The sequence below is a fragment of the Lissotriton vulgaris genome, chromosome 3_1 (assembly GCF_964263255.1).
Source record: "Lissotriton vulgaris chromosome 3_1, aLisVul1.2, whole genome shotgun sequence".
In the NCBI taxonomy this organism is placed as follows: domain Eukaryota; kingdom Metazoa; phylum Chordata; class Amphibia; order Caudata; family Salamandridae; genus Lissotriton; species Lissotriton vulgaris.
This window is the reverse complement of record NC_141689.1, coordinates 249,049,120-249,076,723: the sequence shown is the minus strand read 5'-3', so window position 1 is coordinate 249,076,723 and position 27,604 is coordinate 249,049,120. Positions and strand designations below refer to the sequence as shown.

Genomic DNA, 27,604 nt, shown 5'->3' with positions numbered 1-27,604 from the left:
GAAATCGAGTTCGAAAGGGGAAGCGATCATGACTGATCGCAGAGCAGAGGAGCGGACCGAGAGTGACCCATCGCTACAAACTGTGTTGGCAGCCATTGAGTCTATTCACGTATACGTTGAAGAGCGTATTCAGAAGATGACAATGCGCTTGTCTGAGTTTGCACACATCGGACCGGACCCTGCTCTACAACAAGAAACGGTTACGACCAAGTCACCCACAATTGCCACTCTGTTGGAGAAAGTAAACCCCGTACTGTGGGATGTGTTGGTGCCCTTGCCCAGTGTCATGGAAGATGTGAACAAACTCGATGCCACCAATGGACCACTAAGTTTACGATCGCTGCCGCCTATGGAAGAACTAATTGTTGTTCCCATTTTAGAGACTTTTGATGAGAACTGTTATCAGAATGGAACTGAATCACCCCCCCTATACATCGGAGCCGGTAAGATGGCGGAAGGAACAACGTTGGGACTTCATAACGGGGAGGGGAGTCTCTGGACTTGTCGGTGCTCATAGCACTCTCGTTCTTCTACTTAGTCTTGCATTGAACTCTCTTACATTTTGTTTGTTCTCGAACTATCCGGTGGCAGAGGTGGTTTGTCCAGAGGGGACTCCTGCGTCTGATCGTAAGGGGCAAGGTTGAGTTTGAAAGACTGGGGTTTATTTAAGAACGATGGACACGAGATCTGTTAAACTTATGACTTGGAATGGCTGGGCGGTGATTGATGTTCCCCTTGTAGAGACACATGTTTGTTATCCGGTAGATTTCTTGGCTCAATTTGGGGATTCATGATTCTGGCGGGGGTAGGGGCGACCAGGGGCCCGTACAAATATGCCCTCCTCCACTTCTCTTCTCTACTCTGGTAGATTTCTTCTTTTAGAACCTAGTTAGTTGGGGCGACAAGCACGCTGCTACTGGGGGTTAGGCGGTAACCGTTTGCAGGGGTGCAGGGTGGGGGGATGGGTTTATTGTTTTCTTTTTGTTATCGTCCATATTATTTTTCCTTTTTTTCCTAGTCTTTCCTATACATGTACTATTGTCGTAATATCCGGATTCTGATCCTTGACCTCTAGTGTCAGATTGCAATGATTCTCCTGCTGTTTGATTTGTTGGTGAGTGGGTTTTGAGGATCTGCTTCTAAATTGTTTAGCGACTATACTATTGTCAATTCTATTTCTGTGCTTAATATTGCGGACCTCTTGAAGAATTTTGCTGTTTCAAGTCTATCCTGTCTTCTGTACTAATTCACCCTGTTAACATCTGATGTCTTTATGGCACCGGATAGGTCTGTTTATTTTTATTTTTGCTTTATAATAATAAAAAGATTTATTTAAAAAAATGAAAAAACCTTCAGTATCTCTTTAGACAGCCAGAGAAAAGGTTAATGTCTGTGGATCAAAGTCACTGTATCAGAGTGCCTGCTGTCCTGTATACAAGGTCTTGAACTGTGGCATCAGTTTCTTTAAAATCCAACAGAGAGAGAAAAACTGACTGCAGTCGTAAGAGGCAGGGTTTGTAAGTTAAAAAAATATGGGCCCCATTTCGTACATTGATGAACATCCAGGGGAGGATTGGCTAGGGTTCTGGCCGCCTCCCGAAACTCATACAGGCATCGGGTATTTGTAACCCTAGTTCTATGGAGAACTTAGCTGAGAACGGCGACGCCAGATCTGAACAGTCGTATTCTCACAAAAGATAGGGGACAAGGCGAAAGCTGTCCCAAAAGAACCTACTTCTCAGACTTTTATAATGTGGGAACCCTCGGCTAATAGGGGGCAATTTGCCCTGCGCATTTTATTGATGGAGTAGCTATATAAGCTGTTGTAACGCACAGAGATCGATACTCCCAATCTAGCTTCATGACTTGGAGATCATGCTGTTGTTTTATTTTATTTACCTTATTTCAGTTTCATACTGTTTCTGTTGGCTAACATCAGTGTTACCAGTGGATGCTTTCAATTCTTTCAAATTCTTACTGCGACTTTTGATGTGTGGATTTTGGACAAATTATAATTACTTCATTGTATGCATGACTGAAGCTCACCCATGTACAGTGAGACTTGTTGATCCCTCAGATGTGTTGACTTACTGTAAAAAACTGCAGGTTTCATTAGGATCCCCAAAGGAGCAACTTAGGATAACTAGAGTCCAGGGGAAGCTGGTACCCTTTTGAAAGTGGTGGGGCGAGTAAATGGCCCCACCACTACCCAAAAAACAAAAACAAAAAACTCCCTCTAAAAGCCCAAATGAAAACACCCCTCCGTGCAAAAGCCCTAAAATAAGAGACACCCCCTCTCTCCAAAAGCCCAAAATAAACCAACCCCTCTTTCCTAAAGTCGAAAAAAACAACTAGAATAACATTTTAAATAAATAAAATAAATAGTACTTACCCACGGGCTAATATCCTCCATGGTGTTCCTCTCCAGTCTGATGCAGGAACGATGATCCCCTAACCAATCCAGGCATTTCTCTCATGCTGGTAACCAGCATGAGAGAAGAATCTGGATTGGATGGAGCGGGCTGGCTGGACGCTCCTTCAGGCCCTGGAGGCCTGTGCTTGGTCTGCACCCAGAATGTATATTTGGTCACTTTTGTTATCATGCATTATCTTGTTAGGTCTCGCGTGTAGCGTTGCAGCGCAACGCGCTGCTTGCTCTGGGAGAACTCTTGTGATGATGGAGATTTCAGAAGGTGGCTTTAAACCTCGCCCCTCATTGCCATTGGCTGGCGTCACCGTTTATGCTGAACGGTGGCCTGCCTTTGGAAATGAAGGTTTTTTTCGTGGATGCCCTTTGGCCTCCGATCCGGACTCTGTGTCCTGCTTTGTTGCTGTCGCAAAGCACTTTCTTATCTTTATGGGGCCGTGTGTTTCGAATTAGAAACACATGGCTGCATAAATACAAGAGATCCCCATGCTGCGGCGGCAGCGTGGTCCTCTTTCTCTTTCGGAACCGCGCTGGTTTGTTGTATCTAACAAGGTTTTCAACAAAAAGAAACACGTTTTTTGTGCTGCTTTGAGGTTCGTCGCGGGCCAGGTAGCTGAAGCTGTGGACAGAATGTTAGTTTTTACAGAAGCAAACATTGCAGTACGGAAACCCTTATCAGCCGGAGGAAGGTTATTTACCCAAGTTCGGCACTTGCGTTTTTATAGTTATTGAATCGCACTTGTAGCACTCAGTTTTATTGGTTTATTAAAACCGGACTGCAGTCTCTGCTTCTTTTTCCGGGCATTCCTGCGGCATTCAGAGTAACAAAAGAACTGCCAGCAGTGAGCTTTAAAGGAGCATTCACAGGGCGTAGGAAATGAGATTACCAATAGAAAACACTTTCAAAGTCTCATGCGAATTTGCTTTGCTTGCATTTTTTCCAAGACGGGCTCTGCAGAACCTGTGCGGAAATTCACGTTGTTTTTCCTCAATAAATACACCTCGAGTCCTCGCCTAATTTATTAGCTGTAGTTTGTTCTCCCCTGGAAGAAGAGAAAACGCTGTAGTTGATCTTGGGCCATCCTAATATTTTACACGGTGATAAAGTCTACGTATATATTTGAAACTACCAGGACAAGCAGTTGTACGGACTGTGCAGTGTAGATCGTAAGCATTTCTGTGAACCGTGCACACACAGTGAGCCAGACTTAATCATTTCCATTCCAGTCTTGACTTCCATCTGTAGACCATGGGAGCCGGCGTTGAGGTGTGGTAAATGTTAGGATTCACAGTTGCCTTTATGTCACTGAGGCATTAGGAATCTAGTCCGTCGTCGGTTTTTACATAACTATGCATTCTGGGAGCCGTAGTCTTGATAACCCGCATTTGATAACTGCAAGAATGCCTAATAACAGAGCTACTAAGTTTCCTAGGTCCACGCGCATGTAGCGCATTGGCTCATGGTTTTTAAAAACTAGACTTAATGAGCTACTCCTGCTTGGTATTTAAGTAATAATAAATTGTAAAAGGAAAAGCCTGCACTAGACAAGTTGTTCCCTAGTCATATGAAGCATCTGTGTTTTTCACTAATCAGTTTTGTGATTTCACTCCATAGGAGCACTGGTGAAAGGGAGCACATGCGACATTTTAGTGGCGGAATGCAAGCCCACTCGAGCCCCTCCAAAAATCAGAATGTCTTTTTAACATGGACAAAGGTGGCTTGGGACACAAGGAGAGAGCACAAACGGTTCGGACTGCCCCGGCCGATCCAGCATGTGTGGTCTCCCTGTGCCTATCAAACGAAACCTTTTAGTTGCACTAACCTTGGAGCTCAGACATAGTTTGCTTAGGAGTCTACCTGAAATTTCCCAACATAGAAAGCTGTACCTGTGTCATGATATCAAGTTAGTCATTGCCAATGGAAATTGTTCCAGTTTAAATGATAAATTGTATAGTTTTAAGCGGTCATCCTGGAAATCTGTCAAGAATCTGGTGCGCCTGGACATAGGCAACCATAATCCATTTCTATCTGTGTCAACCCCAATACCACATGATAGTCCCACTACCACTGTCACAATCATGTGGCAGTCAATGATCTAACGTAGGACATTCTTCAACAATGACAAAGTTGTGATCGTGCCAAAACCACTCCCACCACCTGTCCTTAAGGTATCAACCTACAAGGTGTACATCAGGGGCGTAACACAGGCCCCCGCGGTGCGGTGAGGGGGGGCCGCACACTCCAGGGCCCCCCTTCACAGCCAGTAACCACTTAGCACTCCACACAAATCCGATACGTCTCGGATGCTGGGAGTAAGTTACGTAACTTACGTTACGCTCGCCATAGCCTCTTTCATACATTTATACATTTCACAGACTCCTTTCTCATTTCTAGGCCTGGGTGGAGTTCTGCTTTGCGGAATTCTGCAAAGTGACATAAAAACTCTGCAGAGTGCGGCGCAAATTGCTGTTCAGGCTGATCTTCCTGCCGCTACGGTAGAAATTCTAACTGAACAGCAGCTCGCGCTCGCCAACTTACCGCTGGCGAGTACGAGCTGGGAAAAAACTGTGCTGCGCTACGCAAAGTGGAGTTTTCTTCACTCCACAAGCTCCGTGGAATGATGTGTGCAGAAAACTCCACGAAGGGAGCAGAGTTCACCGCCCAGGCCTACTCATTTCCACAGTTCCTTTAAGCACGTTTTAATTAATTACTTTAGAGCAGAATTACATTAGATCCCCTTTCCACAGTTTGCAAAATTCTGATACACTTCCAGTGGAATCAAATTCAGAAATTCTGCATCCCTGTTGACAATTACCACTTCTCCTCCAGACATTCTCATGCTAAAAGAAATGAAAGTACTCAGCCGGAACGGAGACTGGCCAAGCAAATCAATTGTGCTATGATTCCTGCGCTGCTGTAACTCCCCATTTCTCAGACAACACCAAGGGGAAGGGGAACTTGTAATACCATGATATTCCCACTTTTCAAAATTATCAATATCTGCTGTATCTGTAAATCTGGTAGAAAATACTAGCCGCATATTTCTTACCTTTGAATACCCCCAGATGTCATACTGAATCCAGAAGATTTTCAAACAGTACCCCATGCACACTGGTGGGTGTTGCCGTTCAACACCGAATCAGTGTCGGTGTCTGCACTGGAAGGGATGTTCATGGTACCTATATAGGCACCACCTTAGTGCGCTGACGTTAGTTCTTTCCTTTCCGTGGCCGATAGCGCTGATCCGAATTGAACTGCCCCTCAGTAGCGTTTTGACTTGTCTTTTTTGACTTTTTGTTGATTCTTTGAGATTGTCCTCCTGGTATGAGGATGTACCGGCTTTAAATCATGTGAAGCCTGTGATAGATGAATGTAGGAGTGAGACCTCCAGTTGGTGTGTTTATGGTGCCTGGAGCCAGGGCAGACGACTCTAAGGAATGTAAGGACTGCCCCGCCTTGCACCTGAAGGTGCTGAAGGAGCAATCCCTTAAGTTCCTCGCTGCCCAGCGTCAGTCAGTCGATTCCACAACACTTGAAAAAATATGGGCCCCAAGCTCTCAGGCGTGGGGTACTGGGTAAGGAAACTCAGAGTTATCGGGGAACTCCCGCCAGCTTAGGAAGTCGAAGAAATCTAAACATTCTTCAATTTCCCCACCTCCATCAAAGTCATGTGACGAGACAAGGGAGCATGGGCGCTCCAGGCCCCGCGAGTCAGTGGAGCCTGATACTTGGTCTGCGCTTTCCCAATTTCCTGGAACTGGAGCGACCCTCGCCCAGATGAAGGAGTTTTATGAGGCGATGTACATCATATTTGGGCGGCTCTGCCCTTCTGAAGCATATTTGGTACCAATGGGATAGGCCCTTTCTTCGCCCTCTGCGCTAGCCAGGCCTAAGGATTCCTCGCTGGATTTGGAGCGGAGTTGGTGGCGAGACCTTCCTCTGCACCCGCTCCAGTGCTGATGCTGCAGACTCCCCAAGGCAGCACCATCCCAATCTTTATTCCCAACTCTGACACAAAGCTGTATGGGCGTTCCCTTCACAGCGTCCAGTGCCGACCAATGCCATTCTTCTCGGAGTGGAGCAAGTGCCTTATCTGATGTGCTAGCCTGCTGAGAGAGACATTTGGGAGGGGTCTAGGGAACCCTATGGAGATGACCCACTTGAGGAGGACAACTAGTCTGAGAAACTGGGTGAGGTCAGTGGGTTGGACAAATTACCTGACACTGGCCTGGTTCCCCTCCTACTGTGGCTACAGAGGAGGCAGTCTCTTTTGCAATGGTGGTACGCAGGGCGGCTGAGGTTCTGGACCCTAACCTACTCTCAGTGGCAGTCAAGACTAATGTATTGATAGAGGGGCTTAAGCTGGGAGTCCCCTCCCCCCCCCCTCAGAACCCCTTACCCCATTCAATGAAATCTTAGACATCCGTGTTGGGGTCTGGTCCACCATCTACCCACTCCGGGGGATACCGGTTTCCTTACCCAGTAGCCCACCCCCGTTAGCTTGAGGTCTTAGCCTCCTCATACACCTTAGTTCTTTCCCTACCACTCCACTGGATAGGTAATCTGAGAGGCTGCATACCTTCAGTAAGAAAATGTATCTTCCACTAGTCTGGCACTGTGGTCAGTGAACACAGCGTGCCTATTGGGCCATTATTTCCATACACTATGGGATTTGTTTGCACAAGTGTTGCCTATGGTTATGAAGGAGTCCTGGGCCACACTCTCTCTGCTGTTGCCTATGGGAGAGATGCGGCAAAGTTCACCATCATATGTCGATTTGACATGACTGTTTTGCTAGGTAGAGTGACTTCATCGTCGAAGGCCTTGCAGCATCGCACCTGCCTAAGAACATCTAGCTTTTCAGGGGATGACCAGGCTTCCCTAATGGACATGCCCACTGATGGCTCTCCTCTTTTTGGAGACAACGCCGATGCAGCGCTGGAGTGATTCAAGTAAAATAGAGCTATGCCAGGTCCTTGGGCTTGTCTCTGGCCCCCTGTCAACCTCAATCCACCCCTTTCATGGCTACGGAACGGGTGTCCAATTGCGCTTATACCCTCCCAGAAACCACAACCAGCAGGCGTTTTCGTGACCAAGGGTGCCTGGCCCAGAGGCCTCGTGAGACAGGCGGCCAGCAGTCAGGTCTACCACCCCCTGGCAGCCGTTGCCTCTAAGCCTCTTTGGTCCACCCTCAGGCCGTCCAGTGGGAGGCAGGATATGGCATCACCTCTGTCACTTTCAGTCAGTAACATCAGACCATTGGGTACTCAGGATGGTCTAAAGGGGCCACTCCCTCTCCTTTGAGACACCTCCTCCACCCATGCCATCCACTTACGATCAGCTGAAGGAGGACTATCTCTCCTTACTCCGTCAAGAAGTGCAGGCTCTCTTGAACACAGGAGCCATAGAGAGGGTGCCTGCATCAGAAGTAGGTTGTGGTTGTAATTCTCCCTACTTTCTGGTGTCAAAAGAGGACAAAATGCTGGGTCCTATCCTGGATCTGCACCTTCTAAACCTCTTCTTGAAGGAAAAGTTTAAAATACTCACACTCAAGCAAGTCCTGTCTGCCCTGGATCGATTAGACAGGATGGTATATCTGGACTTACAGGATGCTTCTTTTCACATTCCTGTCCTGCCTGCCCACAGGCGTTACATGTGGTTCACGGTGGGCCAAGAGCACTTTCGGTTTTCTGTGCTAACTTTCGGTCTTACCGGTGCCCCTCGGGTTTTCAACAAGAAGATGGTGTTGGTCGCGGCTCATCTGCAGAGGTTGGGGATTTCGCTCTTCCCCTACCTCGATGACTGGCTGTTGAAGGCAGGCTGCACCAGGCAGCGGTCATCCCCTTCAGACTACAGTGAACCTTCTGCTTCATTGGGGCTCACTATCAGTATGCTGAAGTTGCCCTCTCAGACACTCCCTTTCATCAGAGCTGTTCTGGATGATGTGCAGTTTCACAGCTATCTGCCCGAGCGGTGAGTCCAGGATATTCAGGCTTTGATGCTGATGTTTTAGCCTCTGTTCTGTATTTCGGCAAGACTGGTTCTGAGGCTGTTGGGCTCATTGGCCTCCTGCTTATTACACATGCCCACTGGCATATGCGGGCTCTGCAGTGAGACCTGAAGGCCCAGTAAGTGCAGCATCAGGGGAATATCTCCGAAATTCTCCAGATCTCGGAGGGATCTGCAAAAGACCTGCAGTGGTGGCTAATGAACCGCGATTGGGTCAGTGGCAGACCCCATCTCCCTTCCCCTACCAGATCTAACTAAAGTAACAGATTAATTATTCCTGGGTTGGGCCTCTTGGAGGTGGAGATCAGAGCAGTCTGGTCCCTTGCTGAGTCCGAGCTTCACCTAAACCTGTTTAAGCTTTGGGAATTTACTTGGCATTAAAAACCTTTCTTCCTTCGATCAAGAGAAAGCTGGTACTGGTGATCACGGACGACACCACAGCCATATGGTACTGCAGCAAACTAGACGGGTGGAGTTGTATACCCTGTTGTTGAGAGGCTCTGTATCTCTGCACATGGCTGGAACTTCAGGGCATTTCTCTTTTGGTGCAGCATCTTGTGGGATCTCCAGAGCAGACAAACTCAGCTGAATATGCCTAGCAGATCACAAATAGCGTATCCATCCGTAGGTGGTTCAAGGTCTCTTTCAGCTGTGGAGAGAGCCTTGGTTAGATCTGTTCACCACTGCTGAGAATGGACAAAGTCAGCAGTTCGGCTCGCTGGAGTTGCCAAGGAGAGACTCTCTCAGAGATGCTTTTCGTCCTGAGTGGAGCTCTGGCTTCTTGTACGCCTTTCCACCAATACCTCTCCTACCCAGAGTTCTCTAGGAAATCAATAACGAACATGCCCAAATAATTTTTGTGCCTCCGAATGGGCACAGAGTCTGGTATCCCAAGCTGCTGAGCATAGCCATTGGTCCTGCAGTCATGCTGCCTCTTAAGGAGGATCTTCTGCCGCAACAACAGGGCATCATTCTATACCCGAATCTGCGCACCTTCCACCTGCATGTGTGGAGATTGAGCGGCAACAGTTGATAACTTTAGACCTTCCTCTCGAAGTCTGTGATGTTATTCTGACAGCCAGGTGTCCCTCAACCAAATCAGTATCTGCCTGCAATTGGGATGTTTGTGTCATGGTGTGCTTTCTGCAATGTTGACCCCATTTTTGCGCATTGCCCAAGGTTCTCTTTTTTGCATTATCTTTGGACCAGCAGGGCTCCGCTTTGGGCAGCGGCGGCTCATCCCCTAAGGCAGAGAAGTGTTACCCCACTGCTCACTGAGTGGTTCCAAACGTAAAAATAAAAACGATAATAATACAACGTTATTATCATTTTATTTTACCGTACTGGCTCAGTTGGTTGGGGGGCTGGGCTGTACACCACTGGTTGAGGACTGGTAGGCACTATCTAGGTGGGCATGACAGTTTAGCTGGCTTTCTTGAGCCAGCCAAACAGTCATTCGCACTTTGCATATTCTTCACCAGGCTGTATTGCACAGCCTAGGTGGAGAAAGTACCCAGGCTTCCAGCCACTGTCTGAGCGCTCAACCATGGCACTCTGACCAATCACAACACTGCTGTCAAGCAGCGGCGTGTTTGGCTAGGGGACTCTGGGAGGCTGTGTGCTTCCTGCTGCCGGAGAGGACAGAGTAGAGGCCACAGCCAGCTGTACCCTGTTAAGTGCATTTATTTATTTTTTATTCCCCCCTGCTCCTCTTCCCTGCCTCACCACAGCCATTCGGTAGCAGCCGCTACTGGTTTGGGCACAGTTAAAGGTTAACTCTCTGCCATATAGACATTTTTGTGTTGTACTGGACCAACCTTTAAGTCACCTGTTGTGACTAAGTTCCTTAAAGGCCTGCAGCATCTGTTTCCTCCTACGCCTTTCATCTGGTTCATGTCTAAGCGGGATCTCAACCCTGTCTTCACCTGTCTCATGTGTGCGCCATTAAAGCCTCTTCAAAATTGCCCTCCTAGTCTCTTAACAATAAAAACTGCCTTCTTAGTGACCATAACATCTGACAGGAGGTACAGCAAATTGCAGGCACTCTCTGTGCACCCTCCTAATACCAACTTCTTCCCGGACAAGCTGATTCTCCAGACCTGTGCCTCCTTCCTTCAGAAGATTTTCACTCCTTTATATGTTGGCCAGAGCATTTACTCTGCCTACCTTCTTGGCTCCACCTCATTCCTCCAAAGAGGATGAGAGACTCCACCGTCTGGAACCAGAAGGAGCGTTGTTGTTCTACATTGACCACACAAAAGAGTTTCGGGTGGATGATGAACTCTTCATGGGCTATGTTGGAGCCAAAAAAGAGAAGGCTGTGCAGAAACGTACCTTCTCACGATGCATTTCCTGTGCATTAAGATCTGTTCTGCATTGGCCAAGAAAAAGTCCCCTTAGGGCTTGCAGGCTCATTCCACCAGAGCCAAGGCTGCAACCACTGTGGTAGTGCACAGCATTCCTCTCCTGGACATCTGTCAGGCAACGTCGTGGGCATCACTGCACACGTTCACAAAACATTACTGCATAGACAGTCAAGTCCATAGGGATGGGCACTTCGTCTGTTTGCCCAGCAAGACGTTTTAGTTTAATCAGGTTCGTAGACCCGCCTCAGGGCAGGTTTTTCTCGGGTATCTATTCAAAAGTTAGGAATCTGCGGCTAGACGTCTCTAGCAGGTGAACAAGTAACTTACCTGTGATAACGCCTTATCTGGTAGTGACTCTTATCTAGCTGCAGATTCCTTACTGACCCTTCCAAACGCCCCACTTTGCAAACCGTTTTAGGTGTAAGGCACACCCTTTTTCAGGGCCTTAGTCTTTTCCACTCCAGTGGTCAGTTCTCATTGTGGCTTCGTGCTCCTGATGTGGAGAGTCACAAAAGTACCTGACGTCAGCGTGCTGAGGTGGCGCCTATATATACGTACCTGCACACATCACTTCTCGTGCAGCCGATGCGTAGCCGTACAGGTGCACAGGTGTACTGCTGGAAAATCTTCCAGATCCAGCCTAACGCCTGGGGATATCAAAGGTAAGGAATCTGACGCTAGATTGAGTCTCTACCATATAAGGCTTTACCAAAGGTAAGTAACTTGTTCTTTAAACCGGTATTACCAACTGCAGACTAGTTAAGTATCCTGCTAGAAAGCTGCCTAATTGTGCAAATATGATTTATTATTGTTAAGCCAATCTATGTTTCTTATGACAAGAGCATAACATTCTTGTCTGACTGAGATAGACAAACACGTTGGCAAGGAAAGTGGCATAACCATTAAATAACACTTCTTCAGCTACATTACATGGAACAGGGTTACTGGATGTCATTTAAAGGCCACATGTTGAGAGCCTGATGATAAATCGAACATTTGTTTACACAGGCGTTGTCGGCAGTGGTCCAGGTGCCGCGGTATGAGTGAAGGCTCCTGGAACCTCAGGGTCACACAGTAGTCTTTGCAATATGTTTACACAGAAACACACAGGCTGCGTGTTTACACATCCACATTCTTCTCTGCAGGTGATCGGCTTCTTCACCTCAAAGCTGGAGCAGGCTGGAGCCGACCTGTCGGTGGAGCGAGTCCTGGAAGTGATCAAGCAAGGAGCTGTCGCCCTCCCCAAAGACAGGCTCAAAGTAAGTGCTTGGGTACCCTGAGATGCAAGAGCTGCATGCCTGCCCAGAGATGGGGCTGGTTGCACTGGCAAAACAAAACTTACTTGTACAGGAATTGTGGACGGCATTTTTTGTGTAAGTATGTATCTATCTGATGAAAGTACTACGCAACCAATGAGCACTAAAGACGATATACAACGGGAATGTATGAAGCGCTTTGCATAACCCGTAAAATACAGACAATGCCTTTCTGGATTTTCCCGTTGCATTTTTTTTATGTAGAGCTCCATTCTCCTGGTGAGGGTTTAAAGGGTTAGGATTTTCACCTGGTTCTGGAGGGCATGATTGGAAAAGCGTTGTTTGTTGTAAGACCTAAACTGGGCATGTTGGGTGAGTTGTCGGAGGTTTGAACAGGGTGATGGAGCCTTAATGTTACTGCGTCTAAACACTGAGTGTCGAGGAGGCTTTGAAAATAGTCTGCCACCCTGCAAGAGCTACTCACCTTTAGGATGGACAGTGGCATGTGTATGTCCAGTCGTTGTGCATCATTCTGGGCCCATTGTGGAACCCTAGTTGTCCACTCAAGTGCTGGCGCTGTTGAGCCTCTGCAGCAGTTCTGCAGAGAGTCCACCTGTGAAGGAAAAAAAGGACCAGTTCTTTGAACACGCTGTTAAAACCACTAAGCGAGGATTATAGGGAGTCTATCCATAAGCAATAAAGGATGCGCCCGTTGAAAGCGCTGATAAAATTGTTGAGTATTATAGAAATCAACCCAGAAGTGGTAGTCGGCTTATCGAAGGCGCTGTTAAGCCAGCAAGACAGTTCCATGTTTAGTCCACCCAGGAGCAACAGAGAACCCACTCATTTACAAATCACATTAGCCATCTGGCTAGAAAAATGACATTAATAAAATCCGATTGTGATGGAACTCGAAGCAGGGAAACTTGATGTTTGGGACCAGCCGTCTGGGCAGAGGTGCCCACAGCCCTTGCCTCTTTCATGCTGCTTCATGGCATCTCATCTCATACAGGAGGAACAACGTACATGTGTGTATAGAGCTCTCTAACAGGGGCAGGCAGGCCCCTGGGCCCATCCTAGACCCAACAAGGGCAGACGGGACACAATTAAACTCCTGTCACTCAGACTCATTTGGGGAACGTTTAGGCAATAACATTGCGACATTGTTTATTAAAAAGTCTGGAAAGGCTCCAGGCATGTGTAGCGAGTGTTGGTAGGTACATGACATCGACTCGACCCTCATCCCACCACTGAGGAGGCAGCACTGGGGAACCCACCCCCCACACTCCAGCTGTCACTCTCAGGCATTCTCCACAAACCCTGTAGCCACAACTCCTGCACAGACCACCGGCACAAACCTAACAATGTTTGGCCCGTACCCCTCCTTCACCTGGGACCAGGTGGTCACTGGAGCTCAAGCCATTATTATACTCTCCCCACTACCTGCACCCCCCTGCCCACCCCATCTTCCCCACTCTGGAAGATGGGCACCCTATGTGGACAGCAAACAATATACCGCTCTGCCCTCCCGCAGGTGATCACCATGGAGAGTGGCCTAAAAAAGATGGCATCTGGAACTGAATTCCACAAAATAAGGTGAAGAACAAACACCTGTCACCACCATCAGGCACTCAGTCTTACAGCACACTCGTGCACAACCTTAAACACGAAGTGAGAACACGTGTTTCCCTCACAGAAGCACCAGAACGACAGATCTCTATGATGGGCCTGGAACATGACGGAGGCCTATGCTGTACTGATGACTTCATGGACAACGAACCGAGCTCACAAGCGTTCTGAGATGGCCACTTCAAGAGTACACCACTGAACCTTACCCTAGCCGCATGAATGGTGAAGCAGAGAAGAAGCGCTGAGGTAGGGTGGGTTGCAACAGCTCCCCGTGCAAAAGGCCTCACATTGCCACACACAATCTGTGGCACTGCCTTGTAATGGCTGCCCATATCTTGCAAGACAGACTCCAGCACCCCGCGCATGGTTGACATAAAGTCCAGTATACATGTAGGAGTATGTTCTTTCTCTCTCATACACACTACACTCTGCCCACTAGTTCGTAAACGTCATTCTCTCTCTCTCTCTCTCTCTCTCTCTCTCTCTCTCTCTCTCTCTCTTATACACCCACATTAGCTCCAACGTCACTTCTCCCTTGGTTTCTCTCCACCCCTCTTTTATAATACTTTCATTGGTTGCTGCGGTTCTGGTACTGAGTTAAAAAGTTTCTTTCTAGGTTTCTCATTGGTTCAAGTGCATAATTCATAGGAATATCGAAACCTCCATAAACTACAAGAAATATGTATTCTTTAACCCGCAGCTGTTGCGTAGTAGTGATAGCCACGCACCCGCCAGCCTGGTGCTTCTACAGACCAGGAATATCACTGTATGACCTGGGGAGGAGTGAAAGACCCAGGCGGTTGGGAGTAGGGCAGCTGTTGGCCCAAGGAGCTGAGTAGTTCAGAGTCCAAAGGGAGTGAATGCAGCTGAGGATGAATGAAGGGGGCAGCGCCAGGTCTCAGAGGGGTGGCTTCTGCTCCCACCTGGATGTGTTTAGCTTTATGGCCTGGGGGTGGTTGGTAGATCCGGGTCCCTGGAGGGCTAGCAGAACAAGCTCTGGGAGAGAGAAATACAGGGTCCAGCAGCTCCTGAGGGGAGGATGGGAGCAGCACAGGCTTTGGGGCTGCAGCAAGCCTGACCAAAAATCTCAACAAAAGAAGCACATTCACAAGCGAGCTTTTCATCCATTTCCAAAATCAAGCAATTAACGCTTTGTCTTATATCGACAAATATTGACAGCAATAGAGCCTGAGGCGCGATTTAATGAAAAATTACAAAGGCCGCATTATATGTTCCAGGATAATTATTTAATTTCTGTGTATTAGAAGATTTGTTTTCGTGCTAATTCTTATTCGTGGAGTATTCGAGAAGATGGCAGCTTTTGTTCCGACATTTGAAGGAAGTCCTTGAAGTACAAAGTCTGTAAAACATCCAGGAGCAATACTGAGAAGCATGGATCAGAAACAAGTTCTAGTAGACTGCAAATTACTTGTATGAGCTCCAGTAAGTAGTAGCCAGCCAACACTTATGTCACCCTTTGTGGCAGACATGGCTGCAGCTTTTTCAAGGCTGAAAATATTGTTCATAGGATGCACTTTAGTGTATATATGTAAAAGACATTGCTGTTGTATCGTGTCTGTGCTCGTTAGAAATGATTCCTACTGAAAACACTAGAGATCAACCCAAACCAACCCTGGACTTGGCAAACTTGCACACCTGACATACTGTGAGCAGTGTTAGGCTATAATATAGGAGATAATAATCACTTGGGCCTTTCATTTTCACCCTTAGTGATGACACATTGACTGGGTCAAGTTATTGACCGGCTGCTTTTGCAAGATGGGGAAATGCATGTCACACAGTGGATCAGTTCTTCCCCCATTACACTGCATGAATGCTTCACTCTTCATGCATTGCACTGCAAGGACCATTGTTGTACTGTAATATTATGTGATGGATGTTAGAAATGTTGTGATGAATCCGCCAACTGTTTTTGCCGAGTATTGATTTATGAAAGATATACTTAAATAGCTTCTTCCCGGTGGTGCGAGAAGTCCCTATAGCATAACACAACAACAATTTGCAATACAATAGGTCTCGCGTTTGCGAGAGTTAGAGCTATTGCCGTTGGAAATGAAAATGTCTTTTATCTCTATTTTTTGGTTTGGAATGCATTTGCCTTAGGGACTTTATAAGTGTTTAGCGATGCAGCCAGGTATTGAATAGCTATACAATTACTACACAGTGGGTCATGCAGTCTGATTCAGGAATACATGCTTGCCCCGACTACATCTTTAGATTACTTTGAAGTATCAAATAGTGCCCATTTTCATCAGCTGTTAATTACTACAGGAGACACCCGTAGTCCCAGTGGAGACCTGGGAAAATGTGGTAACAAATAACAATGTCTTGGCGGGAATCGATGAGGGGATAAACTTGAAAGCTAATTTAATTATCATACATGTTAAATGACAAAAATAATCCCAAGAATATAATTTAATGCAGTAATATTACCAGAAAGGTCAAAAAGCCCCGTCAACTTACTCAAATGATAAATTGTACTTTGAATTATGACATGATTTTATATCTTTCCACAACTGTATTGAAGCCTGCATAACTTCAGTTTGAATTTTGGTCCAATATGCTGTAGCAATTTTTCTTTATATTTATTTGCTTGTTTCATTTGCGCCTTTTATATGTTTTCACGAGCACAAAGTGTTCACTATTTCACCTTAACATACAACTGTTAAAGCACTGTTGAGGCTGCCATCTAATTTATGCATATTTGATCTGAATGTCCTTTCTGACAATATTAATGCATTCAATTATATTCTTGGGACTACTTGTGTTATCATGTAATGTGTCTGATAATTGTTACCTTTCAAGTTTATCCCCTCATTGATTCCCGTCGATACATTGATATTCATTGTCATCAGCTGGCATTTTATTATAAACAAAGGATTTCCCTTATTGTTTTGCAATGCACATATGCACTCCACAGTCAAAATATCTATAAGCAACAACTGAAGTTTGTGGTAAGACAAAAAACCAGTGCACAATCTTGAATATATACCAGAAGACCCTAAGCAGCCTAAAATAATGAGGCCGTAGAGCACCCGAATAGCAACACGATGTTTTGCTTAGGATTCCTAAAATAAATGCAATAGATGAAGAAATCTGAACATAAAATAGACACTTACAAATATAATCTGTTTTTCCGTGAAGTAACGTGATGCTGAGTTACACTGTTGAGGAGGCAGCACTCTGCTGCCATTCCACTAGGCTCAACTGAGACAAATATGACATATGTACATAGAAAATAAAAATACATTTGCATTAAGGCCCCTGTCTATTATGTCTACAAGAGGAAGGAATACGGCCAACAAAGAGGTTACCGCCTAACAGGGTCAAAGAAATGGGAAGTGCAGCCACCATTCTTCCTACTCCACCCTCAGCCTTGGATCTCCGCGGGCAGAGGAGCTTCATGTGGTGAGCACATGACCAGCACCAAGCGCGTGCCAACACTTGGCCACGCTGGTGGTGAACCCTGGGGCTCACTGATGCAGCAGGACATTTCAGCTATTGATACGCACATCCATAAAGAAGGGTTTGGAGGAGCACAAAGGCCTTCGTCTTGACTTTATTTTGATTCTGTTTTTCAACTGCCCACAATGATCTCTACAGTGATCTTTCTATTTTGGAGTGGAGTTGGTTCTTTGCCTTCTGTGAGCCTACAGTCTGGAATAATTTCATAAACATGAAATTACACTGCATGTATTTTGTATATCACATAAGTCTGCATTCAGCAATTCATCATGCATAACTATTACTACTCACGTTCTGCAATGCAATTTTTTCGTTACTGATTGAAGTAGAGCTGCCATTTTTTTCTGGGGAAAATGTAATACGATTTATAGATATACTTTTTGGGACCATTAATTTTTAAGAAAGGAAAAACAATTAATATTTTATGGCTTTTCTTGAAAATGGATTCGAACAAAAAAAATATATAACAAAAACATTTATTTGTCCAATATTTTTTTTCCCTTTGATTACCTTAGTGAATGTGAGAGCAGCAGAGATTACCACAGTGAGTAATTACCTTCGGGAGACCATAGTGAATGTGTGCACAGCAGTGAGGACCACAGTAAGCGTGTGTATGCCACAGTACCTTGGGAAAGTGTGTAAAGCAGAGTGGCAGTGAGTGCGTGCATACCACAGAGAGCCACACAACAAGACCGTTCGGAAAATGTGCTCACAGCAGAGGATCGTAGTCGGTCTCATAGTGAAAACAGAGGGTCTCAGTGAGTGTGCTCTCAGCGGAGTTGGAGGGCCATAGTCAGTGTCTCAAAATGGAAATGGTGCCCCACAGTAAATATTCTTAGAGCAGAGACAGGGTGCCACAGTGAGTCTGCACCCGCATCAGCCTTCTTCTGAGGTCAAGGAGGAAGGGAGCACAGAAACTGTTTAGGACACTTGTGGTATGTAATGGCCGTCGCATATCACTCATTCTTACAGTGGGAGCACGATATTCAGATTGGGTTTCTGTCACCGTAAGACCAGCTCCCAGAAAACCTGGACGGCATTCTGATACACGCACGTTTCCATTAATTTTTAATAAAAATCACTCAGGCCTTTAATGAATCCACATTACTGTAACACTAACTTTATTCAGTTTGTGGGGAACAGTCAAGCACATTTCAAACTCAACAAAGGCAGGGCAGCATCGCCATGAACGGAAGCAAGCCGTGTACATCATGGCTCTTTACCTTGATGACTTAGCTTATGTTAGGAAATATAACTGTTAAACAGTTCTATTCAACATCAAGAATGCTAATATTTTTCTATCACCACTTAGAGCGAATACTGTAACATTATAAAATCGCAAAGCCCAAGGAGAGGGTGTTTGGCAACTAGTAGTAATTATTGGGCACCCAGAGAAACTGTGGAATTGGTTATTTTGTAGTATTGTTGCTGCAGTCTATAGAAACAAGTATGAGGGGTGGCAGTCGGCCATTAAATGGGGAAGGAAGGGAGCGTTTTTTTGAAAGATGAAGTGTGGCGTCCCTGATAAGGCGCTGTAATAAGTCAGGAAAACAAGGCGGGTTGGGAAGCAGGAGAGCGTGTAGTGCTTGCAAACAAAACAGAAGAAAGGTATCCAGTCGCCATGTTGTGAAAATAATGCACGCCATGTTGCACTGGCCAGGGCATAGCGTGTGAATGAGCGCCACAACATGCAAAAATAAAGGCATGCGGTCTCTTAAAGATAAAGCAAATAAATAAAATGTTTTACCAAGCATGAAGCCCGACGGGGGGCCGTGAAGCGAGCTTTTTTAAAAGATAAAGTGCGGCGTCCATAATCGGGCACTGCGCTGAGTCAGGAAAACAGGGAGTGCTGGGAAGCGGGAGAGCATGTTGTGCCTGCAACAGCAGCTATGAGAAAGTCATTTAAGAAAATAGTGCTCACAAACTGTAAATATGACATACTGAGTAACACCACATGTGACAGGGGCAGTCCTCATGAGATGTTGCAACAGGACAAAAGGATGTACTAAGGAGAGATTATTAAACAAATTAACCAATGAAAACAAACCAATAATACAGTCAAAGGAGCCTATACAATACATGGGTGGAGCTTAAAGCCCATATTCTGAATAGGTATGTCTCAAAGAGACAGCACAAGCACTGCCTAAGCAAGGCTTAAAAATTATGCCTACGCTGTAATTAGCCTTTCATGACATGTACTTTAGGAAGAATTCTAAAGGATGGAGAGGGAAATGCATCTCCAAGCCCTCCACCCACCATCTTCAACCCAGTTCTTGTATACTTTTGTCAGTTATGAAATATTCATCATTTCAGTTCCACCACAAATAAACAGTATAAGATAAAAGAAAATGATCTTGGAAGCAAGTGTGACCTTTACACTATTCTAAGCTTTGCTTTCTGTTTTATGGTCTTCACCTTCTTGCATTTAGAGTTCCCCTTACATCATATTCTTTCCATGTGCGTCCTCTGGAGTTCACCAGTAGATCAGACTATCTGTATTCCTGACTTGTTGATAGTTGTACCACGAATCATCTCTCTGTTCTAAAAGGCCTTGCCCTCAAAACTAATGACGGCTATTTGGGAAGTCGAAGAGCTTTAACAGGCAGTCTCCTGATAAAAAATTACCTCCCGGTATATTTATTTCAGTATCATGGGTGATCCCAATGAACTCTGTGCCCTTATAGGCTAAAAAAACAAACTGAAGGTATCATGAAAATAAACCCCTATTTCGTTTTTGGCAGTTCTTATTTCCTTACTTTTACTGAAATGTATTGGTCCTGAAATTCCAAAGGGAATCTTAGTAGCCAGGTTAGTCCCTACTATTACGTTGTTCTACTCGTCAGCCCTTTATGGCTGGAGTTTGGTTTCTCTGAGACCGTTTATGGTTAAATGCTGCTTTTACACTGATGGTATAACTACTGACAGCTACTCGTTTGGGGCTTCTCCTTTAACACTTTGAGTTTTGTTAACTATTCCAATAGAACACTCTGTTGATTGGTCTATTAGCTACATTCCTGTCTTTACATATTCCAAAACACGTTTCATATTTTGTACTCATTAATTTGGATTACATGATTGTCAGTGATCCAGATAACAATTGTCTCCATACAGCACTACTACCGGAACCGCATAACACTGAGATTTAAGAACATTGGGATCTAGGATCTTCAGACACTATTTCTTTGTTGGTGGTGCTGGAGAATGAAATAAATGGGGATCTTGGTACAGATGCCTAACTTTTATTTTTTATCATGGTGCACCATTAAAGAATTGACACCAACATTTTCTTTCAGTGAATGATATTGTCTTTACTCACAGTTCGACTCCACTTTGTACAACTGGATGTCCTCTTTGTACACAAGAGTACTTCATCCCTACTACTCTGCCCTAAGTTAATCACAAGTTTTAAAAAGTAGCCGCTCGTTCCCTCCCTGGTAAGCACTCCAACAGGCTTCTGCTGGTACAGTCATTTCTTTATTTTTAAGAGATTCTTACAGAGTATGTAAGGTTCCACTTTTTGTTCATTATCTGCCTTTATTGTCCAGGGTGTTGCTCCCTGTCTTGAGCTACCTTTCTTTTGTTTCCAGTGTCCACAGTCCATTGTGAAAATTCAGAACTGATGTGACATCACCTCATTTTGGTGCAGTGGGACAATCTCATTCTTGCTTTGTCCTTGCAGTTGATCACTCAGCATGGCCATTCAGCACCTCTGGATGCTGCTTGAACTGCTGTAATTGTACCTTTCACTCCAACTCTTCTTTCTGCTTTCATCTAGGGTAACACCTTACCATTGTTTTTATCGGCATGACCAGTATTTTAATGTCCGGGCTGGTACAAGAAGTAGGAAAATCACCTAAAGTCAGTATTTATTTCCTCCTATCAATACATTATAAAAATAGCAAATATAAGCAAATATCTCTTTAAAATGTGCTCTAGAGCTGCCTTAGGGATCGATGGCTGATAGTTAAAGTAAGCAAAGACAGCAAGGCCATGTTAACAAGCATTTGCAATGCTATAGGTCTCGTATTTATGAGAGTTTGAGCTATTGGCATTGTAAATGACAATGCCTTTCATTTATGTGTTGTTTTTAAAACCGATAAATAAAATACATTGTCATTTACAATGCCAATAACTTAAACTCTCGCAATTGCGAGACCTATTACATTGGCAATGCTTTCTATAAAAATCAAAAAAAGCGTTAGGAAAGAACGTGTCCTAACTGCAACAGCAGGCAGGACAAAACTATTTGAGAAAATAGTGCTCAGAGGCTGTAATTAAAGCCTACCGAGCAACAACACACATATCAGAGGGTGCCGCCATTGGAGGTTATAAAATGAGATAAGGCGTTACTAAGGAGGGACTACTAAGCTTTTTGACCAATGAACAGCCACAGTTTACAGTGGACAATGACCCAAGCCAATGGAGAATGTGGGTGGAGAGTGGGCGGAGCTTCAAGTCCCTACCTCAATACAGCATGCCTCGCAGAGCAGGGCATGCGCTGACCAGGCTCAACCTAAAAATGAAATGGGTGACTATGAAGTACTATTTAAGTAGTGTGATAAAGTGAATTATTAGTTGAAATAGATGGTAGTCCTCTTAAAGTAATAATAGCACTATTTCATACTAGGCCCAATTATTTCTCAAGAGTTTAAACCTGAGCTCAACCCTTGTGTGAGAAAGTGCCATCGTTCATGCATTGGTATGCCCCCATTTTTTTCTGAACTGCTGATGTGCTTTGACTGAGTGTGCCCTGGGCTCCCGCCAACCAGGTACCCAGGGCCTGTGTTCCTTCCGTAAAACTGTTACTACTAAAACCCCATTGGCATCTCTGGCCACCTGTCAGCCCCTAGTAAATGGTACCCTAGGTACCCAGGGCATGGTGACCAGAGAAGACCCTTGAGGGCTGCAGCACTTATTGTGCCACCCTCAGGGGCCCTGTACCCGGACACCCACAGACTGCCTCTGCAGGCTGAGTGTCTAAGTACAGAACTAAACAAAGAGTCGATATGGCACACATCCCTGTGTGCCATGCCCACAGAACCCACTGCCCTGGCATACCTCAGTCACCCCCCCTAGCTGGTTGACCTATGCCAGAGTTGTGTGCACAGGTGCATGAGCCCTGTGCCCCTACAGTACCCAGGACCATTTCTGGGCACTGTAAGTGCGGTGCGGCCATTAAGAGTATATGGTGCTGGGAGGTTGTCATTACGAACTCCACAGCACCATAATGGCTACACTGAAGACTGACAAGTTTGGTACCAAACTTCTCAGCACATGAAACCCGCACTGATGCCAGTGTGAGATTTAATGTAAAATGCACCAGAGGGCATCTTAGAGATGCCCCCTGAAAACCTAACCTACAATCCACGTCTGGGCTGAGGGGCTGCAGAGACTGCCACACAGCAGACATGTTGCTGGACCCCTGGGTGGAGAGCCACCCGCTCTCCTGGGCCTGCAACAATGCACATCCTGGGCGAGGTGCTAGGTCTCCTCCCCCAGGATGGGCAGGGTGAAGCTTCAAAGGCATGCCGCCTCTGTGAGCTTCTCCAGACCATTTGCTGTACTCAGCAACTGGCCCCCACCGGTTCTGACCCCCACTCTGGTGGGAAGACTGGCGGGAAACCCTACGTCAGGAAGGGGGTTTGCCAGCCTGTGCCAACCCCACCCCTCAGGTGGGAGAGGCGAGGTGAAGCACGACCTGAGGCTCCGGCCATCTTGAAGATGGGGAGCCCTGCCCAATCACAGCTAGGCTCCTGCCCCCTCCCACAGGAGAGGAACAGGGTAGGGGTGTACCCACCCCAGGACAGGGACCTATTGGTCCCTGCCCTTGCCCTACCTGTAACGCCCCTAAATTCTGTATTTAGGAGCTCCCTGAACCATTCCTTCCTTAGATCCCAATAAGAAAAGAAGAAAGAAGATCAAGAAGAAGAAGACCCACTGTGCAGTTGCTACCAACAGGACGACAACAACTGACTTGGCCCTACCGGCCTGTCGATCAGGGAACCTGCTCCTGCCTAAACCCCGGCGACTCCAGCGGACAGCAACCTTGGGATGACCAGAGGACCTGTCTGCCTTGACCCTCTTAAAGATTGGGACTATCATCAGAAGAGGCTCTGCTGCAACAACACCCCTGGTGCCAGCCAGGAAGCTCCGGACCAGCCCACTCTGCACCCTTCAAGCCCGGCCCCAGTCCAAGTGATCCAAGACCACGAGGACGTCCCCCCGGCGACTGGGACCCGAAGTCCAGTGCCCAAAGACCCTCCTCGACAAACCAGACGACGCCGGCAGACTCAGAACCAGGGGCCCCTCCAACCGCGACCAGCTGAGGGTAAGCTTCCTGACACCTAAAGACACCCCTGCAGCCGGCGCCCTACAGCCCCCTGTGCCTTCCTTTGGGGTACCTACCTGTGCTGCAAGATCCCAACTTACTTCTCGAAGTGATGGTCGCCTCTGAAGAGTCTCCATCCCCGAGCCTGCAGCCTTTGTTCGTTTGTTACCTTTCCCATTGAATTACATTGAGTGCCGACGGCTCAAAAGCACCCTGCACCCAGCCGCCCGAGTGCTGCTGGCCGTGCCACCTTTGCCTATCCGACTTCCCCCCTTGCCCTGATAAAGTGACCAGGAGCCCAGCTCCCACAGCCGCGTGACCTGCTAGCCAGCAGCCACCAACCGGAGGCCCCCATTCCCCTCATTGGATAACATTGGGCCTAACTACCTCTGCACCCGGCCGCCCCTGTGCTGCTGAGGGTGAACCAACTGTACCTACCTGATCCTGGGGGACCCTGAGTCTATGCCCAGAACCTTAACTCATTCAGCACCTCTGGATGCTGCTTGAGCTGCTGTAATGGTTCTTTTCACTCCAACTCTTCGTTCTGCTTTCATCTAGGGTTACCACTGTACCCTTTTTTTTACCGGCATGAGCAGTATTTTAATGTCCTGTCTGGTACAAAAAGTAGGAAAATCACCAAAAATCAGTAGGGATTTCCTCTTATCAATACATTATAAAAATAGCAAATATAAGCAAAAATCTCTTTAAAATGTGCTCTAGAGCTGCCTTAGTGATCGGTGGCTGATAGTTAAAGTAAGCAAAGACAGCAAGGCCATGTTAACAATCATTTGCAAAGCTATAGGTCTCATATTTATGAGAGTTTGAACTATTGACATTGTAAATGACAATGCCTTTCATTTATGTTTTGTTTTTAAAACCGATAAATAAAATACATTGTCATTCACAATGCCAATAGCTTAAACTCTCGCAATTGCGAGACCTATGCATTGGCAATGCTTTCGATAAAAATAAAAATAAACGTTCGGAGAGAACGTGTCCTACCTGCAACAGCAGGCAGGATAACACTATCTGAGAAATTGTGCTCCGAGGCTGTAATTACAGCCTACCGAGCAACAACACACTTATCAGAGGGTGCCGCCATGGGAGGTTACAAAATGAGACAAGGCGATTCTAAGGAGGGACTACTAAGCCTTTTGACCAACCAACCGCCACAGTTTAGAGTGGACAATGACCCAAGTCAATGGAGAATGTGGGTGGAGAGTGGGCGGAGCTTCAAGTCCCTACCTCAATACAGCATGCCTCGCAGAGCGGCATGCGCTGACCAGGCTCAACCTAAAAATGAAATGGGTGACTTCATATGAAGTACTATTTAAGTACTGTGATAAAGTGAATTATTAGTTGAAATAGATGGTAGTCCTCTTAAAGTACTAATAGCACTATTTCATACTAGGTCCAATTATTTCTCAAGAGTTTAAACCTGAGCTCAACCCTTGGTATCTGCAGAGCAGACAGGCTTAACTTAGGAAAAATGTGCAAAGCATTAATCAGTACACAAACAGTTTATAAGACAACATAATACAATACAAATCCTACTCCAATTTATAAAAGTGTAAATTGTAGTGAGCAAATAGACACCAAAACAACAAAAATAGGATATAGGCAACAGGAGAAGGATGTTTTAGGTTATTCCAGTGCCAAAAAGCACAAAGCACTAACCACATGTATCTGGTCATGCTAGACTGAGTCAAACTCAAACATTAAGGCCGACCCAAATGGAGCACTGGTCGCATGCCGGACTTGGTTCATACCGGTGGAAAGTTTAGCTTCTGACCGAGTCCTTTTTTCTGGATAAAATTCCTCATTGAGGAAGTTGTCACTGGGTCAGAGAGCCAGCTGGATCTGTAGAGGTTTTGGTGAGGCACATGGCCTCTCTGGGAGGTTCAGCTACGGCAGATACTTTGATACTCTCGAAGTTGAAGGTTGGAAAACTCGGAGCGGGAGAAGTCCGAAGTTTGGGCCCAGAAAGGTGTTGTCTGGTTGCTGCTCAGTATTGATCCCTGTGAAATCCTCTAGGTTCGGCCTTGGAAACTTTTCTGGAGGTCATGAACTTTTTAGTGGGGTAAACCAGCAAATTGAGTCTGATAGTTCTACTTTGGCGGTGGTCCGGTGGTAAACTCTGCTTCTTTTTGCAGAAAGTTGGTGTTGGACTTGGCCCTTTTTACAAGTTTATCCCCAAACGTTGTGCCTGCACCCTTTTGTTTTCTAAACCTGTTTTTGATTGCTTTTAGGACTCTGTACATGTTACCACTGCTAACCAGTTCTAATGTGCTTGTGCTCTCTCCTTAAAACATGAAAGAAATGGCTTGCACCCAGGTGGCCTGTTTAATTTACTTATAAAGTCCCTAGTAAAGTGGTACTACATGTGCACACGGCCTGTTATTTAAATGCTACAAGAGCATCTGCAGCACTCATCGTGCCACTGACTTAAGTAGCCCTTTAAAAACATCTCAGGCCTGCCATTGCAGCTGCTGTGAGCAGTTTTAAACTGTTGTTTCAACCTGGCAACATAAACCTTTTGCCAGGCCCAAACCTTCCTTTTTTTTAAATTCATGTGTCACCCCTAGACTGGGCCATGAACAGCCCAGAGGGCAGGGTGCAGTATATTTAAAATTAGGTCAGTACATGTCCTGGTAGTAAAAAATCTACATTTCTTTTCACTACTGCAAAGCCTACCTCTCCCATAGAATAACATTGGGTTGCCTTATTACATTTAATAAGTGATAACATCTAATTGGGAGCAGGTAGGCAGGTCAAGTTTGGTGTCTAAAGAGTTGTAATTAAAAGCCCATCTTTAATGGTAAAGTCTGACTTTTAGTGCCAATTCTGAAAATGCCACTTTTAGAAAGTTGGGATTCTCTTCTCCTAACCATTTGGTGCCTGCATTCCGATCCTGGTCCACATGACTAAGTGTAGCTGGCAGTTGGTTTTTGTGTATTGCCCCCAGACAGTGAGGCAATGGGAAGACAAATGTGGCAGAATGGGCCGCTATGAGTTAACAAGGGGGAGGAGCTGTCACCTACCACACTTGCACATCAAAAAGGCCCTGCCTGATCCCTCTAACAAAGGGCTTGAGACTTGCCTTTTGTATCCCCAGACAAGCTGGGGCCAGGACAGGGAGGAGGGGGATGTATGACACCTCAAGGGGCATGCCAGAACCCATAGAAGCTACCTCTATTCCAAAGTGGGCACCTGGTACAAATATTTGATCCTTAGACCCAACTGTTCAGTACACTTCTGGACCTGTGTACTCTACCAAGAAGAAGGACTATTGTGCTGCTGAAAGGACTGCCCCACTGCTGGACTGCTGCCCAGAAGGACCGTTGCCCTCTTGCATGGGTTAGAAGGACTGGACCCCAAAGTGACTCCAAGGGATAGCTGGTTGATCTGACCAGAAGCCTCAGGGACAGAACAGGCTTCAAACTGCCTTGAACTCACTGCCTGTGAGACCTGCCCTCCCAATTAGTGCCTTCCCAGGATCCTTAGAAGTGGGGCTGATGGTGCTCTGCCAGCCCATCTGTGCATTCAGCAAAACCAATGCATCCTCTCTGTGGCTTATTTCCCGCAGAACTGGCGCATCTTCTCTGCTGCTCGATAAATCAACCTCAAAACCGATGCATTGCCTCTTCTGCACAGTCTTCCCAGACGCAAGGACTTTGTATTGCATATCTCAGCCCATCATCACCATGAAAGGGCATCACCACGCCCAATTCAGCCCATCAGAATCGCCACTGCGCAACACATGTCCACAACATCTCCACACAAGGACATTGCATCGCACTTTGCAGCTCCTCAAAACCAATCCTTCGTGCCTGGACCTCTCATAGCCTCTGCTGCGCGATGCATCCTTGGCACAGGACTCCACATTACTTTGCAACCTGGATTAAGGTACTGTGTTCAGCAGACCGCTGAAGCCAGCCCGCACTCCATCATGGTCAGCCTGAACAATCTGGCGCAACCAGATAACACAGTTGGTGCTTTGTGTTTTTTTGGCACTATTTTCATGTAATTGTTTAAATTTGCATATCTCCGATTCCACTGATTGGACTTTTGTTGTTTTGGTCTCAATTTATCTATTCAAAT

General features: G+C 46.1%; 1 protein-coding gene across 2 annotated transcripts in view; it reads left to right on the top strand.

The window, feature by feature from the left end:
• DYM (dymeclin) overlaps positions 1-27,604 on the top strand; it is a 1,096,728-nt gene that overhangs the window by 909,877 nt on the left and 159,247 nt on the right. For both annotated transcript variants that reach the window (XM_086960369.1, XM_086960370.1), the window contains exon 16: positions 11,950-12,063. In XM_086960369.1, coding sequence (XP_086816495.1) covers positions 11,950-12,063 — 114 coding nt within the window. The remainder of the gene's footprint in view (positions 1-11,949; positions 12,064-27,604) is intronic.